This window comes from Antechinus flavipes, chromosome 3, assembly GCF_016432865.1.
Source record: "Antechinus flavipes isolate AdamAnt ecotype Samford, QLD, Australia chromosome 3, AdamAnt_v2, whole genome shotgun sequence".
NCBI lineage: Eukaryota > Metazoa > Chordata > Mammalia > Dasyuromorphia > Dasyuridae > Antechinus > Antechinus flavipes.
This window is the reverse complement of record NC_067400.1, coordinates 245,734,969-245,758,301: the sequence shown is the minus strand read 5'-3', so window position 1 is coordinate 245,758,301 and position 23,333 is coordinate 245,734,969. Positions and strand designations below refer to the sequence as shown.

The 23,333-nt window shown below is 32.5% G+C and overlaps 1 protein-coding gene across 1 annotated transcript in view; it reads left to right on the top strand.

Annotated features, from left to right (window-relative positions):
- Window positions 1-18,672, top strand: part of ABCG1 (ATP binding cassette subfamily G member 1) — an 88,104-nt gene extending 69,432 nt beyond the window's left edge. Inside the window, exons 12-15 of the mRNA XM_051990576.1 lie at window positions 2,360-2,460; window positions 2,866-3,024; window positions 14,683-14,801; window positions 17,569-18,672. Of these exons, the coding sequence (XP_051846536.1) occupies window positions 2,360-2,460; window positions 2,866-3,024; window positions 14,683-14,801; window positions 17,569-17,797 (608 nt within the window). The 3' untranslated portion in view covers window positions 17,798-18,672. The remainder of the gene's footprint in view (window positions 1-2,359; window positions 2,461-2,865; window positions 3,025-14,682; window positions 14,802-17,568) is intronic.
- Window positions 18,673-23,333: the final 4,661 nt, after the last annotated feature.

The window sequence follows — 23,333 nt, the reverse complement described above, 5'->3', positions numbered from 1 at the left end:
TGTTGCTTCTTTTCAAATTCCCATTTAAATTCTCATGCTGACCCGTGACATACCGAAACCACTTTGGGGAAAGTCATGATATGGAAGGGATAATTGGATTTAGATAATTATAAAATATTTTAGCAACTTGACTTGAAAATAAAAGGTCATGTCATTAAAAGACAATGGGATATTAGATATGTTCTGCAATTACAAGATGAGAGAGAATTCATGACCAAATGGGGAAATAGAATAGATCACAAAAAATAGAAAAGATTATTTAGTTATATGCAACTAACAAAATCAGCAAAGTTGGGATAAGAAAGAAATCTGTTAATGGGGGAATATATTTGCATAAAATATTCTTGATAAGAGTTTATATCCAACTTATATATATGAAATTAACACAAATATTGATCCCAAACCCTATTTTATTGGATTAGTGGATATGAAAAAACAATTCTCACAAAAAGAAATGAAATCTGTTAACAGCCATATCAAAGACTTAGATCACTGATAATAAAAAGAAATGCAAATCAAAGTAGCTGTGAGTTTTTTACCTTTTATGTAGGAAATTGGCAAAAATCACAAAACAATAGAAACAATAAATGTAGGAAGATTGTGGGACAATTAATCCATTAATACACCATTGATGGAATTATGAATTTATCTATACATTCTGGAACTAAATTTGAAATTATGCTTTTAAAAAGTGACATATTTCCCTATACTTTTAGTGTAAAGATAATGTTCTAAGCATATTGTCCAAGAAAGTCAAATGGAGAAAGACAAGTTTTATATATTCAACTCAAAATTATTCTTAAGAGCACTTTCTGTGCTAGTAATTAACTGGAAACAAAATAGATGTCTATCAATTAAAAAGAGCTAAACAAGCTAGAGTACATATTTATGATGAAATATTATTACTTTACCATAAGAAATAATGAATATGAAAAATTCATAGTAGCTAAGATTAAAATGAAATTCTAACCAGTAAAATAAGTAGAACTATGACAACAAAATGACAGTGTACATAACATTATTAACAAAAAATAAAATGACAGTACTACAAATTTAATGTTCTCTAATTATAATGACAAAATTTGATCCAAAAGATGAGTTTTAAAAATGTATCTCTCAAAAAAATAAAATGTACCTCTGTTCTTTTGATGAGGTTTGGGTTTTGGGGTTCCCTTTAGTAGGGAACCAAATGATAAGGTCTAGATTTAGGGAACCAAAGTGAGATTAGGGTTTCTGGTGGTCAGGGAGTTAAATGATAAGGTCTAGTGGCAGGTTTGGGGTTCAGGGAACCAAATGGAGAGGTTTGGCTCTCCTACACCCTCTTGGGATTTGGCACAAGGATAGGGAGTTTTGGGGAACTCCCTTCTGGTGTTGCAGAAATTGTCTGTAAAGGAATTTATAGACCCGAAAACCTAGATTGATAAAAGGTTTATTATAGGGATTGGGAAATAAGGTTAGAAATCCTGACAGAGAGGCATAAAGTCTCATTAAGGAAATAAGTGAGGATAAAGAGAGTGTGACACTGGAAAAGAATATTATCCAGTGGGCAGAGGCTTCCTTGGCATAGCATGGCATTTAGAACCTCTGCAAAGAGAGGATTTTAGATTGGCTCTTTTATAATAGGAGGAGCTTGTCTACAAACTGAAGGGGGCTAGTGGGTGAAGTCCCAAGTTCACTCATCTACTAGATGGGTTTCAGCTTGAGCTGGAATTTGAATAGAATTGATTTGGAATTCTTTTCCGAAGGACTGGAATCAGCCCCACCTAGATAGAATGAAACTGTTTGTCTTGTTTCCCTCGGGCAGGATCTCTCACTGAGGCAGAGTTGAAGGAAATTTTCTCCTTCAAGGATGTTTAGAGTTTCAGGGTCCCTTCTTCACTTTTACTGCACAGATAAAATAAGGAATATTTCATTATTGGATATTATGTTGGTTGGCTTTGATAAATTGCCTTGTTTTTCCTTGTGTTAAATTATTATTAAAAAGAATGACCCATAAAGTTGGAAGAGAAAATATATATTAAAAATGGATGTGATTTTGAAAATTTTAAAAGACATCAATAAAAAGATATTTTAAAAAGGAAAACAAGATTTATTGGAATTTTTTTCAAACTAGGGATACATTTTGTGATGTTAATTTTTTCTAATACAGTTAAGCTTGAGATACTTAAGATACAAAGTATTAAGATTCAAAGTATTCAAAGTAAGATACAAAGATACAAAGTATTGTAACAGCTTTTTCTCTTTTAACATTGATAGCTGATACTGAGTCATTGTATTGGACAAGATCAGAAACTATAAATCCATCATATTTTACATGTCATAGTATTCATTACTAATGTTTGTTTCATATTCTCTGTAGTTCCTCTTGAGATGGGAGTTTTTCTTAGAGAACATCTGAATTATTGGTACAGTCTAAAGGCCTACTATCTGGCCAAGACCATGGCTGATGTTCCCTTTCAGGTAAATTAATATTATAGTATTATTTGAGAAGGGAAATATTTTCTATTTTCTATTGTAAAGGATGGCAAACCATTAATTTCATTAGATTGTGGTTTTCTAGAGAAAAAAAAAACAGAATAAAAATAGAGTAAGCTATCACATTGCAATGGTGTTTCCTGTCTTAATTTCCTGTCTGAGCAGAAAGTATGTGTTGTCTCCTAATTTCCAAGTAGCAAAAAAAAAAAAAAAAAAAAGTTATTTGATAGAATGTTACTGATCAACTAATTCTACTAATAAGCATCATTGCCACAGAGCACAATATATAAGGAATAGAAGTGTAACATAATTAAATCTTGTTGCTTGGGCTTTATCACTTTATGTATGGAAAACATCTCCATGTTAATAATTCATGCATTTCTTTGTCAGATCATGTTTCCAGTAGCCTATTGCAGTATTGTATACTGGATGACTTCTCAGCCATCTGATGCTCTCAGATTTGTCCTATTTGCAGCATTGGGGACAATGACATCACTGGTGGCTCAATCTCTGGGTCTCCTGATTGGTGCAGCCTCCACATCATTACAGGTATAAAGTAAAAAGAAAAAAACAACAACTATAGACTTGTATTTTATATTTTAAGTAGGTATTTGAGATAGTTATCATTTTAACTGATTGTTAATCTACATATGTCTTCCTAAACTTCTAAGGAAATCCTAAAACTGAGCTCATGAAATTATGCTTAGATGATATTTTGTGTTTATTATGAACTGAAACATAGAATTTTAGGACTAGAGTGTTTTGTTATTGTATCCAAAATGAGCTTCATCGAACTGATTCTGGATTTATTTATTCCTGTTTTGATAGAGGGTCATAGGTCAGAAAATCACTTCTTCACCCCCACTGTCACCCTGCCACAGATGTGCACATTACTTTTCTTCTACCAGAGAGTCCTAAGACTTGACTCAGTTTACTTTACTGTTTTTTTTTTTATTATAACCAATCTTTTGCCTTTTGGATTCTTTTTACTCAATTTCCAATGGAAAGGCCTTAGTAGTTTAATCAGTCTATAAAACCAGCAAACATTGATTAAGTAGTGTGCCAGGCATTGTACTAGGTATTAGAGAAACAAACAAACAAAAAAAGTCTCTTGTCTTCAAGGAGCTTACATTTTATCAGAGGAGATAATGTGTACTTATTTATACTAAGCAAAATAAAACAAAACACCACTATACACACTACAAGATTATTGGGGGGAGGGTGGGGAAGACAAACTTTTGGCTGGAGGTATGAAAAAAGACTTTAAGAAAGTGATATTTGGCATGAGTTTTGGGGGAAAAAAAAAAAAAGGACACATAGTTGGAAGAAAGGAGGGAGAATATTCCAGGTTTGGGAAACTGCCAGAACAAAGGCTCAAAACAAGATCTGAAATACTATATGCGAGGAGCAGCAATAAAGCCTGTCTAGCTGAACTGAAGACTGCAGCAAAGGGAGTGATATACAACAATGGCTATATATGGGCTAAGGAGGGAGATTTCACCATCTCCCTCTCCACTAGAGGGCTCCACTCCTCTGAGTCCTGGATTTATGCATACAAATAAACTGAGTTTAAACCTGGGGAAACCTGACCCCTATAGGGAGGGGTTTTGACTTTTATTTTCTTATGTCTTTGAATCTTTATATCCCTAGGGGAAAATACTTAAACCTAAAGGTTTAATTCTTGGAATTAACAATGATAATAATAATGACCAGTATTGGTATAGATAGTACTTTAAACTTTAGTGTACTTAAAGTATACTATACTAGTATAAAAGTTAAGTATAAGTTTTAGAAAACTTATCTATGCTATCTCATTTGATCCTCAACAACCTTGGGATGCAGGTGAATTATTTTCCCCATTTTTTCAGATGATGAAACTGAAACTGTGTGAGGTTGAATGACTTTTCCAGTCACACAACTTGAGAATGTTCAAGACAGAATTTGAGTTCATCTTCCTCAGTTTAAGTCTAATTCTAAGACATCTTATATATTTAAGGTTTTTACCAAATACCCAGTATATAATGTAGATCAGGTATCTCACTGCCTCTACCCTAAGAAGTGCTTAAAACATACAAGATCCACAAAAGTTCATTGATACAAAAATATAAATAAGCTTAAAATTGCTATTCTATTCTCTTGGAGTTTGATACTTAAAACATCAAATAAATCAGCAAGTACTAAGTGCTTACTATGTTTTAAGGAATTTTTCTATGTGTTGGAAAAATTGAAAAGAAATGCAAAACTAGTGTCCCTTATTTAAAGGGACTCACATTCTGTTGAATATTGTATACAATCTCGGGATTACTTAAGCAGTATTTTATATTCCATCTTGACTCTATACTTATCCATCTTATTTCCTCTATGTCTTCTAGAAAGCTAAGTCAGGTAGTGGACTTATCCTCTGGCTAGTGATTGTCTTTTCTAAGATATGAGAGTTGATGCAATCAATAATTAAAAAAATATAGGTAGAGAAGAGGGCCCATGATAGAACCTTGGTTCAAAGACATAGCTAAGGGGTATAATATTGATTATAAAAACAAAAGAGATTGAGAAGGACAAATTGGACAGCTAGGAGAAGAAAGAAGAGAAAACAATATCACAATAATGAGGAGAAGATATCCAGAAATAGAAGATAGTTAAAAGTGTCATGTGCTGCAGAGAAGTGAAGCAAAATGGTGACTAGTAAAATTCCTATTAGATTTGGCAATAGAGAACTTGTAACTTTGAAAAACACAGTTTCACTTGAGTAATAAAGTAAAAAAAATGATGACAGTGGCTGAGAAGTGAATGAGGAGATAGGTGGAAGCAAAGAGTGTGGGAATGTATCTTCTGAGCATCTTTTAAGGATGTGAGGGTTTCAGGTATGTTTTTAGATAGCAGATAAAAAGCTGATAGAAAGTTAGAGATTAAAGAGTAGAAAGAGAAGGAATAATTAAGGCAGACATCTTTTGGAAATGATAGAAGGGAGGAAATGATGCAGGGAAACCAATCACAAGACCATTGAAATAGTGCAGGCATGAAGTGATGATGTCCTACACAATGGTAGTCTCAGTGTCAGAAGAGAGAGGGGATATTAAGGTGGATACAACAGGACTTGATAAATGTTTGAATATAGAGGGTAAGAAAGAATGAAGAGTCGAAATTGACACCTAGGTTACAAATCTGTGTGACTAGGAGGATGGTGGTACTTTTGAGAGTAAGAGGAAAATTAGGAAGAGGAGAGATTGGATTTTTTTTTTGTTTTGTTTTTTAAGATGGGAGAAATGCAGATTAGTAAGTTTGCTTTTGAACATGGGGAGTTCAAGATTTCCAGTAGACAAATGGAGACATAAAACTGGGTACTAAGAGAGAGGTTATTGTTGTTATTCATTCATCCAATCATGTCTGACTGTGTGACCCCATGGACTTTATCCAGGGGATTTTCTTAACAAAGATATTGGAGTGGTCTGCCATTTCCTTCTCCATTGTATCCCCATTTTACAGATGAAGAATTGCAGCAAATAGGGCTTAAGTGATTTGCCCAAAGTTGCCAGGCCCAGTGATCTATTCATTAAGCTACCTAACTGCCCCAAGAAAGAGGTTAGGGCTGGACAAATAGATATGAGAATTGCCTAAAAATTGAATCCCTAGGAGTTTATGAGAAATGAGTAATTACTCATGAGTAAATGAGTAAAGAGTAATGAGAGGAGAAGAGGTCCCAGAATAGAGCTTTGAAGAACACAAACAGGTATGATCTGGATAAAGAACCAGTAGATAAGAGTCTCCTCTTCATCAGGAAAGAAAAGTGACATGAAAATCTTGTTGCTTGTCCTTGGTACTCAAAGAGGACCATGACACCAGAGAAGTGATACCATGACATGCAAGTGAATTGGATTTAAGTGAGAGAGGGCTGGGCAAGGTCACCTGCCTCACTTTCCCCTCCAGAGTAAATGGGGTCACATCAAAACTGCTGGATATGCCTAGAGAGAAGAGAGTAATCAACAGTATCAAAAGCTGCAGAATAGTAGGGAAGGATGAAAATACAGAGAACGGTTTCACTTGAAAGATGAGGTTGGAATCTCTATTTTCATAAGAGAAGATCTCCATGAAACTGATAGAATGAATGTGAAAATAAAAGCTAAAAATTTTATATATAGAAGAAACATTTCTAAAATCAATAAAGAACATATATTGTCAGAATCCATTTGTCAGATGGCTGTGGTTAGCTAATTTTCCATGGTGAATGTGGGGGTAGAAGAGAGTATGCAAGAAAAGTATTATTTTATAAAAACAAAAGTCATCAATAAAATAGTTTAGTAAAAATAAATAAATAAATACAGAATGAAAATAAAATGCTAAGACAATTCATTATGCCTTAGGTGAGTCCAATTAATCATGAGCTAAAATTCACACTCTCAAAGGAGATAAAAAGGAAAACTAAACTATTTTTAAAGTTTCCATAGAAAAAACACAACCTCAATAGTAAACAAATATGTACCAAACTGAATAGCATTTAAATTCATAAAGAAAGTTAATGAATCACACTTGGAAAAACATATTTAGCAAGTTAATAATTGTAGGAGATGATGTTCTTCAAGAGATAGATAAATCTAATATAGATATAAAAGAGAAACATATTGAATAATATAATTCAATAATCAACATAACTCAATTTTATTGAATTCTATATACTGTTAGAGAAACTAAATTCTAAAATTAAACATTAAAAAAAATCTATTTTTATTAACACTGTTACTATATTACTATGACTTGGTCCTAATACTATATTGTACCTTTAAAAAAAAATTTCTATGCAGAGATAATAGTCAATGAAATGATAAAATGTACAAATTAATTTTTAAAACTTTAATCATAAATACATTTTTAGAGACCCTAAAACATACAAAAAGTATTAATATAAGAAACAAGCAAAATTTACAGCTTTAAATGAAGTTCGTGATGTTGGCTAGAATCCTAAATTGGATAATTGAAACAACATAACTATGTAAGAGAGACAAAAGCTTAGATAATATGCCAAATTTTCTGAAATGCAACTTTAAAGAAGAGCTTAAAGGAAAAATCATATTTGGGGGGAATATGTATTAATGAATTGGAGAAAAACAATATTAAGTATAAAAAGTAAATTTTTTTTAAAAGAGAAAAAATACCACCCAGAATAATAGACCCAGTTCCCTTTTCTACTTATGATCTACCTAAATCCTACTCCCTCAGCCTAGAATAGCAGCTAGGCAACAAAGGCAAAATTGTCCTCGGCCTTTTGCTCCACACCATCATCCTATACAAAGTGGAAACATTGTTTTTTATCTGTCATCTTTCTTCTTTCTGTGACTTGCAAACTTTTACCTTATCACTATAATATTTCATCATTGACTATGCAAGAATGACACTTCAGTTACAGACAAGGATGGCTGGACTCCAGATCTCACCATTATCTAGAAGTATTTCACTTCTTTAATAAAAGAATATCGTTTTATCTGACCACAACTTTCTAACATTCTAGAGGCAATTGATGGCATAGTAAATAGAGCACAGGAATCTGGGAGTCTGGAAAACCTAAGTTCAAATCTGGTCTCATAAATTTACTAGCTCTAAGCTTGGGCAAGTCATTTATCTTCTGTCTGCCTCAATTTTCTCAAGTATAAAATGGAGATAATAACACTTACCTTGTAGGGTTGTTATAAAGTTCAAATGAGGTAATATCTGTAAAAAGCACTCAACACAGGCCCAGGGGCATAATAGATGATATATTAAATTCTATTCCCTTCCCATTCTTTTCCATCTCTTCCCATGACTTACCCTCCTAAATTTATTCTTCACTTATATGACAACCTTAAATTTCTCCACTCCTCAATATTTTTCTGTTCCTGAAGGAATGACAGAGAAACTTGTTGAAAAAGACAGAAGGGGATGGAATTTAAAGGGCACATATAAAAATATGTAAAAGAGTAGGGCTCAGTGAGGAAAATGAATCTATCAATATCAGCTATAGAAGGAAAAGAAGAATGAATGAGGTACAATGTTAAAGACTTTTAAGATAAAAAGAAGAGTAAAACAAGGAGTTCAGTAAAGAGTCTTATCCTTTTTCATATCTGGTTATATCACCCTGTCTATTAAGTAAAATCAGTGGATTGCTTTTAGGATGTAAGAATTATCATTTGACTTTTAAAGCTCTTTAAAACTTTATTCCGTGCTAATTTTTAGTCTTATTATATATTACTCCCAATCCTACACCCAGTGAATCAGAAAGCTGGACTCATCTCATTTCTATAATATAGCACTCAATCTTTCATTTCTGTGGGTTTTTTTGTATAATCTTTCTCCCAATATTGGAACAAACTTCCTTCTCACTTATACCCACCTCACTAATATTCCCACTTATACCTCTTTTCTCCTAGGTATAGATCACAAACCTTCTACAATAAGCCTTCCCCCACATAAATTGCCAGTGCCTCTGTCTCTAACTTCTTTGTGTTTATTTTATTTTTATTCTATATATACCTATATAATAACATTTTGTTTCTCCCATTAGAATGTAAGCTCCTTGAGAATAGGAATAGTTTCATTTTTTTGTGTTTATATCCCCAGCACCTAGCTCAGTGTTTGGCCTAGAGTGTATCTTTACTGATCTATTGGAAGCACTTTAAAAACAACTAGAATACAAAAATGATTTGAAGTTATTCTATCACAACATATACAAGACATATAATTAAAACCTTAAAGATATAAGGAATGATTAAAATAATGTTATGAATATTCATTTCTCAAGGTTTGAACTTGTTAGTATAATAAAAATGACTGTATTACTTAAGTCAATTTAGAGAATTAGCTGGGTTGATGCAGTGGATAGAGTACAATCCCTGAAGTTAAGAGGACCCGAGTTTAAATCTGGCCCTGGGCAAGTCACTTAACTCCAATTGCCTCAGTTTAAAAAAAAAAAAAAGAAAGAAAGAAAAGAAAAGAAAAATTATTGCTGTCTCCCCTAAAAGATATTCCATCAAAACGACTGAACAACAATAACAAAATATAACTAACAGAAAACATAATTGACCAGAAGTTCTAGGGGGTAATCTATCAATAGAATACTAACAAACATCTTCACTATAGTTCAATCTTTTGAAAACTGGAAAGCAAGGCATAGACGTTGGTTCCCAGATAGAAACTCCTTTGTCTCTGATCACTGAGAGTTGAGTTCCCAAGAAAAGACTCAAAATATTCTGTTAAATGCAAGGCTGAGGGAAGTTCTGGAAAATGTGAAATAAACTCACAAAACTCAGCAACAAAGTGTTTCAGACTGATATTTTACATCTTACTTTTTACATATTTTACATCACAGCTACAAGACGGTAGATATACCTCTGCACATAAAAGCAATGTGGTTACTCTTAACTTCTCTTACTTCAAAATACGAGAGTAATGTCAGGTAACTGCTTTCTCAATACTCCCACTAATACATAATTAAAACCCTTAAGTTCTAAGTGATATAAACTTACTTCCTTTTTGAACAGCTCTTTTCTTTTTTTAAAATGGCTTTAGAGAAAAGAAATAATTTTTATTTTCTCATGAATAACAATGATAATATTAACCAGCATTTGTGAAAATCTTCTGATAGGCCAGACAATATGCTAAACATTTTAAAATGTTTCATTCGATTCTCACATCAACCCAGAGAGGTAGCTACTATTAGTATGCTATTTTAAAGTTAAGGAAACTAAACCAAACAAATTTAGGTGGCTTTCCCCAGTCCTACATTTTTTCTACCTACTAGACATCTCTACCATAATTTCCTATAGACATCTTGAATTTAACATGTCCTTCATCATTTCCCCTAAAGCTAATCTTCCTTCAGATTTTCTATTCCTGTCAAAAAATGTAACTTTCTCCTAAAATGAAAGTTCAGAATTTAGCTTTGGGACTACTGCCTTAAGGTTAAAAGTTCTCAATTAGTGAATCAGTGCAAATTCACCTAATTTCTCACTAGCTCCATCCAGAAAAGTCACCTCCAGTCAGGTTAGTCACCTTCCTATTCCCATTTTGGTGTCTTCATTTTCTCTGACACCATAATACCTCATTTGCCACATAATGCTGTAGAAATAGTAAAATACCATCAAAATATGGCAGAGAAATCACTGCTTACAGCTCCATTAAGTTTGTTAATTTCCCAGACAAAATAGACCACCATTCCCCCTAATATATCCTGTCTCCCTGAACTGGAATGAAATAGATTACAATCTATTTGAAGACAAGGACTGTCTCACTTTTGTATTTGTTTCCTTAGAATTTAGCTTCATACTTAGCATATAGGGGATACATTAAATGCTTTCTTTTGTATTCATTCATTTTTATTCCATCACATGTTACTTCCCTGTTCAAAACAAACAAAACAGTGACTCCCTGTTTCCTCAATGATTAATGATAAATTATTGAGTATTTTTTTTAGATCCTTCATAATTTGGCTCTAACTTAAATGTAGCTGTGGAAATTGAGTCAATCACTTAATGTTACTAGTCTCCACTTAAATCTTTTAAAGAAAAGTAACTAGCCCTAATGCTTTTATCAGACAAGAAAATAATCAAATCATTCAACCAAGCTAAGGCATTAAATAAATGAATGCCCACTCCAAATCCTTGTGGATTTTCTTTAATGTATGTAGTAAACTCAGAACCAGGCATTCAAGTATCTAACAGAATATAGTAGAGAACCATTATCTCTGAGGAAGAGGTAGAGCATGTTCTCTTTCTCCCCTGCTTAAAGAATCCTCTCCTCCTACCTCCCCTGATTTACCCAGAGTAATCTTGTGAGCTTCAGAGACTGGGAAAAATAGAACTATTTATCAAGGATTTGGCAGCTGGATCTACATTAGAAGCTGAGAGCAAGCTAGAAACACTGAAGAAAGGCAGCTTCATGACTTTATAAGTTCCCCTAGGAGATAGCTACATCGTATTTCAGGAGAGAACAGATTGAGGACTTCCAGGCTCTATTAGTTTATCCTTCTGGCATATGAACACTCTAAGTTTGCACTCCCTTTTTCTGTAAATCATTGTTGCTGTCTGTCACAGGCTTTTGGGAGAACATTTTGTACAAACTCTTCCTACTCTGCCACTTTAATAATATTCATTTATTAACACAGCTAATGAAGTCAGGGAGCTGTTTAATGATTATCAAGTGATAATCAATGTGAAGCACACCAGAAGGTGCTTATGAGCCATAAAATTATAAAAACACTCTACCTCAGCCCTTCATGGTCTTTTACAACAGTAGTAGGAAACTCAAATAGAAATGGATTGTAGGTTTTGTGGCTGTTTGCAGCCTACCACAAGTTTGAGCCAGACAGCCTAAGAAACTGAGCTGCCAGTGTAAGCAGGATGTGGGAAGAGGAAGTATAAAGCAGTGTTTCATAATGGGGCCTGTCCCAGATAAACACTGGGCCCTTTACACTTGAGGAGCCGCTAGAGAGGATCTTCAACTAATACTTTTATTTACTTGATACTCTAGTTTTCAGGATTTCCTAGGGAGGTGGGAAATGGCATTTTTTTTTCTCTTTTGTTTAGACTGTAATTATACAGTAAGGTTCTGGTATGTTTTCTTAAAAGCTAAACTAATTTTTTCCTTAATGACTTTCAAATGTTCATATTCTTAATTTATTAACATTTACTGTATTAATCTGTCCAATGAGTATATTGACTCATTGTCATAAGTATTATGAAAATAATTTGTTTTATATTCCTAAAATACTTGTGCTTAGAAGTTCATATAAAGCATGCCATATTAGGTCAAAAATATTCATTCATTTGCTTCTTTTTATTTTCACAATGTTTTACAATTCTTGTCTTACTCATGATTCAGCTTATCTGACTATAAATCTGTAAAATAATCTATGTGGCCTAGAAATTCTGAAAATCAACCATTAAGTAAATTCTCTTTGGGGGGTACTATTCATCTTTTGAAGGCCATTCTGAGTATTTTATCCTAAGTGAAGCTACTTATCCTAGTGAGAAGAGAGTTTGAAATTTCATTGGAATTACCCTTATAGTAGGAGGAATCCCTTGAAAGAAACTTTGGGTGAACTTTGATATAGGACCTAGAGAAAATTTACCTGGATCTCAGAGATTTGCCTCCATTAAGAAAAGCCCTGGGGGGAAGTGGGGGAAGAGAAGGGAGAGAATTGGTATGCCTTGTGTAGAAAAGGATTTTTAGAAATGTTTTTCCTTGGTCAGGATGATCTTATTCATAAAAGGAATTGTGGAAGTATTTTCATCTGGACAGTTTGGCTTCTCCCTTAAAAGGTGAGGGGGTGACTTGCAGTTTCTTCAAGATCCATAGCTATATGGAAAGAGTTCCATATATTCTGGGATCTCCTTAGAGACCAAGTTTTTCTTCTGAGTTAAGAAATTTGATTTTCTTTTCTTTTTTGAGTTGGTCAATAATTAAACCTGGCCTTTGTGTTTGGGCCCAGAGTAAAAGGGCCAGACAAAAAGCATTTATTAAGTGCCTTCTATGTGCCAGCTTAGTGTGATAACATTTACAAATATTATCTTATTTGATCTTCACTACAATTTTGGAAGAAGGTGGATGCATTATTATCCCCATTTTATAGATGAGAAAACTGAAGCAGAGGATAAGTACTTTACACAACCCTTTGTTATTTCAGGGGGAAAAAAAGCCAAATTTGCTTGTTATCTCAGTTGAAGGAGTGACATGAATAGGTATGATATATTTTCTTCTGGGTTACTTGTAGAATCTTGAAGCTGCTATCCCTCCATGTTTCTAGTTTATTCTCAATTCACAATGAAGACATTGCTGCCAAACTGCTACTCTCCCAGGATGTTTTCAGGACACTGATGAGAAGTCCAGGTCTTCTAGCTCTCAGAAGTTCTCAAGATCATTCTCTGCTCAAAGCAGAGAGGAGGAGGAGATGCTGTACCTCTCCCCATCTCTGCTACACAATAATTTCCTTTCAGGGGCTGGCTAGAATGACTCTTTTCTCTGTGCTGTCAGACTCTTGAATTTCTTGGTTGAACCATTTTATACACACAATCTGCAGAGCATGAGGGAACTTGACATAATATTTAAATGACTCAGATTGATCAAATGATTAAATAAATGTGTTTTTATCTAATCTAATGTACAAAGTAAATTACTTTAAATGAAGGTAAGAAGTGAGCAAATTAATCAAGAAAGTAAATTCAGAACATGTGCTTCTGTGCAGTTTCAGTCTTATTTCACATTATTCTCCTACAATCTATAGTTTGGCTAAGCCAAATTTCTCAGTATTTCCCAAATTTAGGAGCTGATTTATCTTTGTGCATTTTTGTAAGGGTGGCCCCTTTTCCTAGACTGGATTTCTTCCTAATCTTCATCTCTTAGACTCCCTATATTTCTTCAAGGTATAGCACAGGTGTCATATTTTCTGTGAATTTTCCCCTAATGTCCTTCAAACTACATATATTTTCTTATGTGTTTCACTTATTAAATAATACATAATCATCTCTTTAAGAAATGACACTTTATTATCTCTATTTAAAAACTAGCACCCAGTTGTTAGAGTCCAGCTCCAGTGAACACAGAATGTGTGAATATGAATTAAATATCTGAGGCCAGATAAGAAGATGTGCTTTGCAAACTTCCTTTATTAATCTGAGAGACAGGGTTTATATACTCTTTAAGCTAGTGCTACATTAACCCCAGCTACCTCCAGGTGATGCCATATACATTCCAGGGTTAATGCATAGACCACACTTTGACATTTCACTTCCATTTTAACTAGCAATAACAAATTATTTATCGTAACAGGGTCATAAATAACTAACTATTAATAATAAGGTATTTGTCGAAACAGAGTTGTAAATAGCATAGTTGTGATGCTTTGTTCCTGTCACCTGCATTCTCCATGAAGATTATCCTAAATTTATCTGGAGTATGTCTTTCATTCATTGTTAATGGAGGTGATGAGGCAATACTTTGAATTGTTTGCCCTTACAGAGAGCACTTCTAATGAAATACCTGAACTGAACTCTTCAGTACATAGACTTATTCAATACTGGCCTTATATACTTAGTTATAATATCTTCTGTGCTTAACATGAATTTCATAAATGTTTGTTGAATTGAATTGTTGAAGAAAAAATATTACGACATTTTCTGGTTTTCTGGTTTTGAATCAGCTCCCTTTATTTATTTATTTATTTATTTTTACTTCCATTTTCTATAGGTGGCAACATTTGTGGGTCCTGTGACAGCTATCCCAGTCCTCCTTTTCTCAGGATTCTTTGTCAGTTTTGATACAATTCCAGCATATTTACAATGGATGTCCTATATTTCCTATGTCAGGTAATTTGTGGGAAACCAGTTGATTTGTCTTTATTTTTAACTCTCATGAGGAACAAGAATTCTATGTTATTCTATAATTAATGTTTTACATATTGGCTAACTAAAGCTAGCAAGATCCTCTTCATTATTTTAGACAGAAATGCCTTTTTCCAATTAAATGGAATCTCTCACACTCTCACACTAATAAATGAATAAACAAACAAGTAAATATTTGGCATTCTTGTGATATTTTTTCTCATATAAAATAAGAAAGATAAAATATATTGGTACATAACCTGCCTTAATTTTATACTAAAACTGTAGACTGTTAGCACTTAAAATACTCTTAAAGATCATCTAATCTAAGGATTCTTGAGCTATTTTGTATGAATCCTTGTGAAAATCTGGTAATGCCTTGGGACCCTTTTTCAGAATTATGTTTTTAAATTCATAAAATAAAATGTATAAAATAATACTTGAACCCATTTATATTGAAATAAAGATTTTTTTTCTTCTCATCCAAGTTCATGGACATCATAAAATTTATTAACTCTTTGGGAATCTGTGGACCCCTAGCTAAGAGTCTCTGATCCAGTTGATAGCCTCATTTTAGAGAATGAGGAAACAAAAAAGTTCTCCAAAATGTTATAGCTAGGAGATCTAAAACTCCAAGATGTCTTCTAGGGAATGTTCCAAGATGACCAAGATAAAAATTCTTTCCAAGGCTTCCTCAAAAAAATAGCAAGAAAGGGACCAAGGTAAAGTAGCTCAAATTGAAGAAGAATAAAGAGAAATTTCCATCTAGATAACTAACTCAATGGAAAATTGAAGAAGAAAACAAAACAGAAAAGATTCTGTTATACATCTCCCACTCTACCTTTTTCCTTCTCTAACCTTACAGTGAATCCTAACTCAGGATTATGACTACAGTAGCTATTGAGTCAAATAAATCTAAAAGCTAACTGTAGTTGGAGAGAACAATAAAACTAACACTACCACTGCCTATTCTACAATATACCACAGCAGATCCTTGCTTAACACCTTTAGCTTGTGACCCAAAGAGGTCATGAATTCTTACTTTCTAGAAGTGGTGACAATAACTACTGAATCAAGGAATCTTTAGAGGCAGTGAGGTGGCATAGTGGTGGATAGAGTGTATAGAGTGCTGAGACTAGAGTTCAATTCAAATCCAGCTTCAGACTTATTAACTATGTGATCCTCGATGTCACTTAATTTTTGTCTAATCTGGTTTCCTCATCTGTAAAAATGAGGGTAACTATAATTTTTATCTTGTAGGGGTAGAAAAACATCTAATGAGATAATTTTATAAAGTGCTTAGCACAGTGTTTGGCACATAATGGGCACTATGTAAATACTAAGTATTATTATTTTGAAATTATATTATTATCATCTTGTTCACATGGCACAAACATTCCATACCTGGTGTAGACTACACTCATAGCAATTCAATTAATCTTTACCCCATTAAGAAGGTCACATTTAGGAGTTTAAACCTCATGGTTTGAGGCAAATAATGAAAGAAAGACTAAGAAAATCATAAAGAAAGGAAAATAAGTAATACAACAAAGAACTATTATGAGGTTAGAGATTTCAAGAATAAAACTACATGGAAAAATTATTTATAATACACCCAGAAAAATCACAGCAAAGGGAATAAAATCATAGCAAGGTTTTAGCAATGTTGCATACTTTCTAATATCAACAAATCAGATGTTTTTAAAATGTATATCATCAGATAGAGCTATAGGTGGCACAATGGAATCCAGAATCCAGAAGACCTAAGTTCAAATCCAGACTCAGAAATTTGCTAGCTATGTGACTCTAGTTAAGTCACTTAATTGATTGTCTTCAATATAACAACCAAAAACAAAATGTCTGTGATCTGATGTAATATGTTGTGTCATATAGAATTCCTTTAGATAAAAAAAAAAGTTTTAGTTTTTTTTTTTGCAAGTTGCTCAATCAAGTATTAATAATACATTGTTTAATATCAAATTATTCAGAGCATATTTTAAAGTTCATTTTATTTATGCCTTCTGTCTTTTAATTGCAGGCACCTTTTAGAAAAAAAATTCCTCCATACCTCTAGATTGAACACTTATTTATGAGAAAAAACAATTAAACTAAAGCTTCTAATACATTGAATTCACTTGATAATGTACATAAATATCCTGCCCTATTAGTCCCCAATCTCTTTTCCATAAGATCCTTCATATGTTTTATTATCAGAGCATATTTATTTATTAAAGCCAAATTGTTCTTGCTTGCTGATCAGGGTATTCTAAGGAAAATTTTTCTTTAAAAGAAAAAAAAGAAAGACTTCTAGATAATTCAGAGACATTCAGATAATTCAGAGATATTATATAAAAGAATAGTATATGTTGCAATGTTAAATATATTTGTGACAGGAGAAAAGAGAATGAGATCTATATAGATTATATTATATCCTTCTCATAAATGAGAAAATGTGGAGGATTAGGTAGCCTCGTGTAACCTAAAGAGTACTAGATCGGGTATCAGGAAAACAGTGTTGCAATGAAGATTGACATTGAGTAGATGTGCAAGCAAGTCGGTCAAGTTACCTGTAACAAATAACTTTAATTATGTTGCCCTCAATTTTCTTATTTACAAAATGACCAAGTGATTTTTAGCTTTGTTCCAGTTTTAAAATTCTAAGATTCTAGGTCAGTGTAATAAAGAAAGTGACCATAGTTGACTTGGTGTGATGGTGAAATTCTTTGATTAAAATCAATGCTTTCCTTCCTAGATATGGGTTCGAAGGAGTCATTCTCTCCATCTATGGTTTGGATAGAGAAGATCTTCATTGTGACATTGAAGAGACTTGCCACTTTCAGAAATCAGAAGCCATACTGAAAGAATTAGATGTGGAAAATGCCAAACTTTACTTGGACTTTATTGTTCTTGGGATTTTCTTCATCTCCCTTCGCCTCATTGCCTATTTTGTCCTTCGATATAAAATTCGGGCAGAGAGGTAAAACATTCCAGTAGGGAGAAAATTAAAAATTGAAATTAAAGGCATTTGTCTTGTGTTTTCAGGTCAGTATCTTACCCAACTTTTAAGAACTATATTACATTTCTGGATGTCAAGTGTTCAACTTCTCAGTCCAGTTGGGTTGGGTCACCTCTCCATTGCCCTTTATAATTTTAACCAGGAAGAAGATGTAGAAGAGTTTGGTTTTTTAACAGCATTTAATACTCAAGGATGACATAACTAAAATATTAATGGTGACTGGATTTTTCCTTTACAAAATTCTTCTTTATAACAAGATGACTTGAAGTCCTGGACATGGAATTATAAAGCAACTCCCTCACAGAGAACTTTTTCTGAAACTGATTACTATGTATATCAGGTTGGGGAGAAGGGAAGCTGGAACACAGGGTTATTTTTCTTTTTATTTTTCTTTATTTAAAAAATCAGTTTCAATTTTCTAAATGTATGTCTCCTTAAGACTATTTTTCTTAAGAAAGAACTTTCCATGCCAAAAATGTACAAATCTCACTAACATTCAAAAAAAATGTGTCTTTTAAATATTATTTGTGGAAAATAATTTAGATTAGAGAATGGTAACTGACTTTAAAAGAGTCTAAGAATTCGTGAAAAATTAAAAGTATTTCTGGTTAAGTCAAGTACCTTAAACCACATTTAAAATTTGCATAGCACTCTGACTATAAACTTAAAAAAAAAAAAAGACAAGGGAAATATACATAAAAGTTGATCAACTCATCTGAAAAAAAAAATTGTCTTCCACATGCTTCATGTTTCAAATGATGACGATTAGTAGCCTTTTCATTTTTATGTAGGGTATGCTTCCTAGGCATATCGGACCAGTATAAAGGGAAAAAAATTAAAGGTTAAATTTAAAAATGAATTTTAAGCTAAGACAGTGAATGTGAAATTGACATTCTAGAGTTGAAACACCATATATTGACTATATATCATTAGCAATTATTGTAATTTGTGTAGAAGTAGTTGAGATATTTATAGGGCTATTTCCTGGAGCAGATTATGTACTTCTGGGTAATTTTACTAACCATTTTTTCCTCTGAATTTCAGCTATATTACACAAAAGGGAAAATATTTTACCCTTTTCATGTAGCACTAACTATTGCCATTTCATCTTACAAACTCTGAACCAGGTTGGACTCATAGTGGGTGCTTTTCAGCCATTTGCATTGTAAGAAAGTGATATAACATTCTTTGCAGTGGAAATTCTTAATATATCTTGCAGGGATACCAGGGAATGTTTGAAAAATTTGATTTCAATAATTCAGGACTCTTCTCTCTATATTGTACACATATTCTCTGACCACTACAAAAGTTAGTAGATAATTCCAAGGTAAATCAACATCTTTTTGTGAAGTTTTTTGCATTAATTGACAGTCTCTTAACCTTTTTCAGGCTCACCATGTACTCATTTATAAAAAATGAAATTTGAGCTAGATTAATTTCAAAATTACTTCCAGTGTTGTTGGGTTTTTAAAATATTCAATGAAGCCTTTTCATTTAGTTATTTTGTATAGTAGCATAAAAATATGTTGGTCAATTAGGCAAATTACACTGCTGATTGAATGGGAGTTAGTAAATAGTGCCTCTGGCTCATTTGAAGTCAGACTATAACTTAAAATGCTTTTAAAAATTAATATGCTCAGGTTGCTAGTACTTCTTAGTGACACCTTCATATATCCTAGAAATATTAAAAGTATCAATATTGCTAACCAGATTTTGTAATCTTGGTAGTGTTGGAAACTTTTTTTCCTTCTCTTAGGCTCAGAAAAGGATAAAAAAAACTGGAATTGTACTTTAAAAGCAAAAGTTTAATGATTTAGTGGACAAATATACATCAACATCTTTTTTGTACTTTTCAATTGGCTTCTACATATATGTCTTGAATAGTAAGAAAATATTTATAAATATTAAGATTAAATTTATTTTTGAAAAGTACTCTGGAGTTTTATAATTTGAACAGTGTCTAATTGTCTAAAGTAGGCCTTTATAGGTTTTGTTTAATCACAGAATAGATTTGCTTTAGAAATGAGCAGAAATGAAATGAGCAGAAGCAAATCTTGAATATAGAGACTTCATGAACAATCCAACCAAAAACAAAATTAGAGAAAGAAAACTGCTTTTTCTTTTCCCGTGATAACTTGGAGATAAATATATTTGAAGATTTTCTTTTGAAGATCCCTTATTAACAAGCCAGTTCATTCATGAATTAGTGCTCAACAGAAAGCTAAGATTTTTTATTTGGAGATGTGTGTTTATGTATGTGTATGTATATATGTATGTGCAGATGCATATACATATATACATATGTATATAAATATTCATATGTGGATTATATAGATAGATAGACAGATAGATATATTTGTATGTCTTAGGGGTAAGCCATGTAGACATTATGACAATTCTAGTTTTGTTGGTGGTGCTACTTCCATCTCGAAGCCTACCCTCTTATTTATTGGATCCGTTGCTGTTCTTCTCATTATACCAAGTGTCAGAAGATGGTCCTCTTTTAACTTTCATTTGATTTTCTTGTATTTCAAAAGTAATGAAGTCTTCCAAAATAATGATTTCTCTAAAGTTTTATTTTTCCTGTTTTTTTTTTTTTAATTTCCTTTATAACTTCAAATATTGAGAGCATTCAAAGATAGCTTCCTAAGATGTCTGGAAAAGAGGAAGAGACTAAATAATTGGAAAAATTATAGACAGAATTATTATGAGAAAAAAGATTGACAATATTGATATTCAGCAACTCACATATCTACTTTTACATCTCTACAAAACACTGATGAGAATAATCTATACATATGTGAAAGAAACCCATATTGAAATATGAGGTAGAAATAAATTTTCATAAAAGATATCCTATCACAGATTATATATTTATAATCACATGATTAACTGAAAGAAAAGTACAGAGATTATAGGATCCTACTTTGTCTATTTCTTATTCATTTTATGTGTGTATATATATGTGTGTGTTATATGTATGTAAAATGTATACATATATATATATATATGAACATACATTCATATATATATAGCATTTGGTTGGGCATAGCAAAATGCAGCCTTAAAGGTTCTCTTTGGTTAAAGTTAATACTGTAGATTTTGATGTAAAAGGTATATGAGAGGTCATCTAGTCCAACTTCCTCATTTTACAAATGATAAAACAGATTTAGAGAGGTTAAGCCCAAATTAATCTAGGTAGTGAATAACATATTTCAAAATTTCCAAATTTAGCACTCTTTCTGCCATATCTATAGATATCATTATAGTGGCAATTATTCAACACTCACTGCTTCAATTATTAAGTGAGGGATAAACAAGGACATGCATATTAGATAAATGATACTTACTGTTGTCTTTGAGAATCTTTAGGGCAAATCTTTAATGGAGGACATATTTCATTCTTATGTTGATATTTTGTGTACTGACTAAAGAATTAAGATGTTATGAGGAGGAATACTTATTGTTAAAAATGAAATGTAATTGATTACTTAGACCATTAACTGGATCCACCTGCACATATATCTTGAAGAAATATTGCAGATAGATAATAAGCTAGGCTGAGAATTAAGCAGGAAAAGACAAGGCTTCTAGCATTTAAGATACTGGCACATTCAGCAATCCCAACCTTCTCTTTGAAGCAAAACTATTTTTTCCCAGTAATGATATGATAACTGAAAACTATTGCATATAATAATCTCTGAAGAATCAAAATTACAGTATAGTGTTGTTATTGTTGTTTGTCCTTCATTCTCAAAGAGGACCATAACATCAGGGAGAGGATGCCCTGACATGCAAATGAATTGGATTTAAGTGAGGGAGGGCTGTGTAAGGTCACCTTTCTCACTTTTCCTTCTAGGACCATCTGGGTCCAATGGCAAGATATAGCTCAAGACAATGTCTACTATTTCTGTGTAATATAAGATCTAGTGAAAGACCCTCAGCAATTTAGGTGAAACTCATCTAGAGAATTTATGGGAAGACATAGATAAGATTTTTATACATTAAGAAAGCATGAATGGATTATTGTCTATACTATAGGAGGCCATGCCCACATCAATGAGATCATAACTACATCAAAATATTTTTGAAAGAAGTAATAGTCTTTCTTAAAGTCTTCTGAAATGTTTTATTCATGTGCTTTCAAAAACTTTATCTTTTTAAGGAGTAATTCTGTTCTTCATCACACAGATCTGAAATATGATTTTTCTAAGAATTCTGTTTTTGTGTAGTTTGCTGAAATGTGTCATTCCAATGTTTTATGATATTGCCTTAGCAAGCAAATGAGATATTTCTTATAAAATGCATCAGCCTTCTTAAATGTGCAACTTTGCCTTATTTTTTGAAAATAAAAAAATTATTTGGAGATCTATTTTTTACTCTAGAGAGGCATTCTTCCTTATATTGCCTAAAGTACTACTTTTTTCCTTTAAAATCAAAATCTTTATTAAGAGTCTAATTCTTCTAAGGCACCTCTTCTCAGAGATGAAGTGAAAGGAAATCAGTGCTTCTGTCATGTGTCTTAATTGACCTATATAACTAAATCAATTAGGAGAAAAGAATGAAACATGTATAGTTTCTACCTCCTTAAGTTTTTATCTAAGTTCCAGGGGTCTGTGACTAGGAACAGGGCAGAAATGAAAGTACATAATATTTTGGGGATTCTTTCAAGGTAGATGTATAATTTATTTTTTTAATTTTGGTAATATTTTATTTTTCCAAACATATGTGAATATAGTTTTAAACACTGACCTTTGCAAAATCTTTATTCCGAATTTTTCTCCCTCTTTCTCCTATATCTCTCTCCCCTCCCCCCCCAAAAGACTATAAGAAATCTGAAACATGTACAATTGGAAGATGTATAATTTATAAATTTTGCTTGGAAAGCTTCAGCCTGGCTAACTCCAGTCATGTTGGTGAACTTTAAAATTTATCTTTATTCAAAACTTTTTGAGCCCCTTTTTTTCTGTATCTCATTATTTATTACTTTTATGTTCTGTATCCGATTGCTTATTACTTTTTAAAAATATTATTTAGGGTGATAAGTTCCTCAAAAACTCCAGGTTGGCTAGAAAATTTATGAGAAATTAATCTCAAAAATAACATTTAAAAGTGTCAAAAATGATAAATGTATACATTGCCTAAAGCAGGGATTAACAAACTACAGGCTTTTGCTTGCTCTTTTGTTTTTACTGGAAGTAATTTAAGAATTTATTTTTTCATTTTAAATAAAGTTCTACTATATCGAAAAATGTAAAAATTAGTCTTAGCTTGTGGTTGATTAAAATATAGGCACTGGGGAATAGTCTGATGATCCCCTAACTAAAGGAATTCAATAACAGTAGCTGTTCCTTTGAAAGTATCCTAGGGCCCTAAAAGATAGGGCTAATTCCTCATTTAATCCAAAAAAAAATTTTCCCCCCTCAAATTAGAGAAAAGGAAATGCAACATGTAACATTAGATGGATTCTCTGATTTCCTTTCCACCTCTTAGGGCCTATG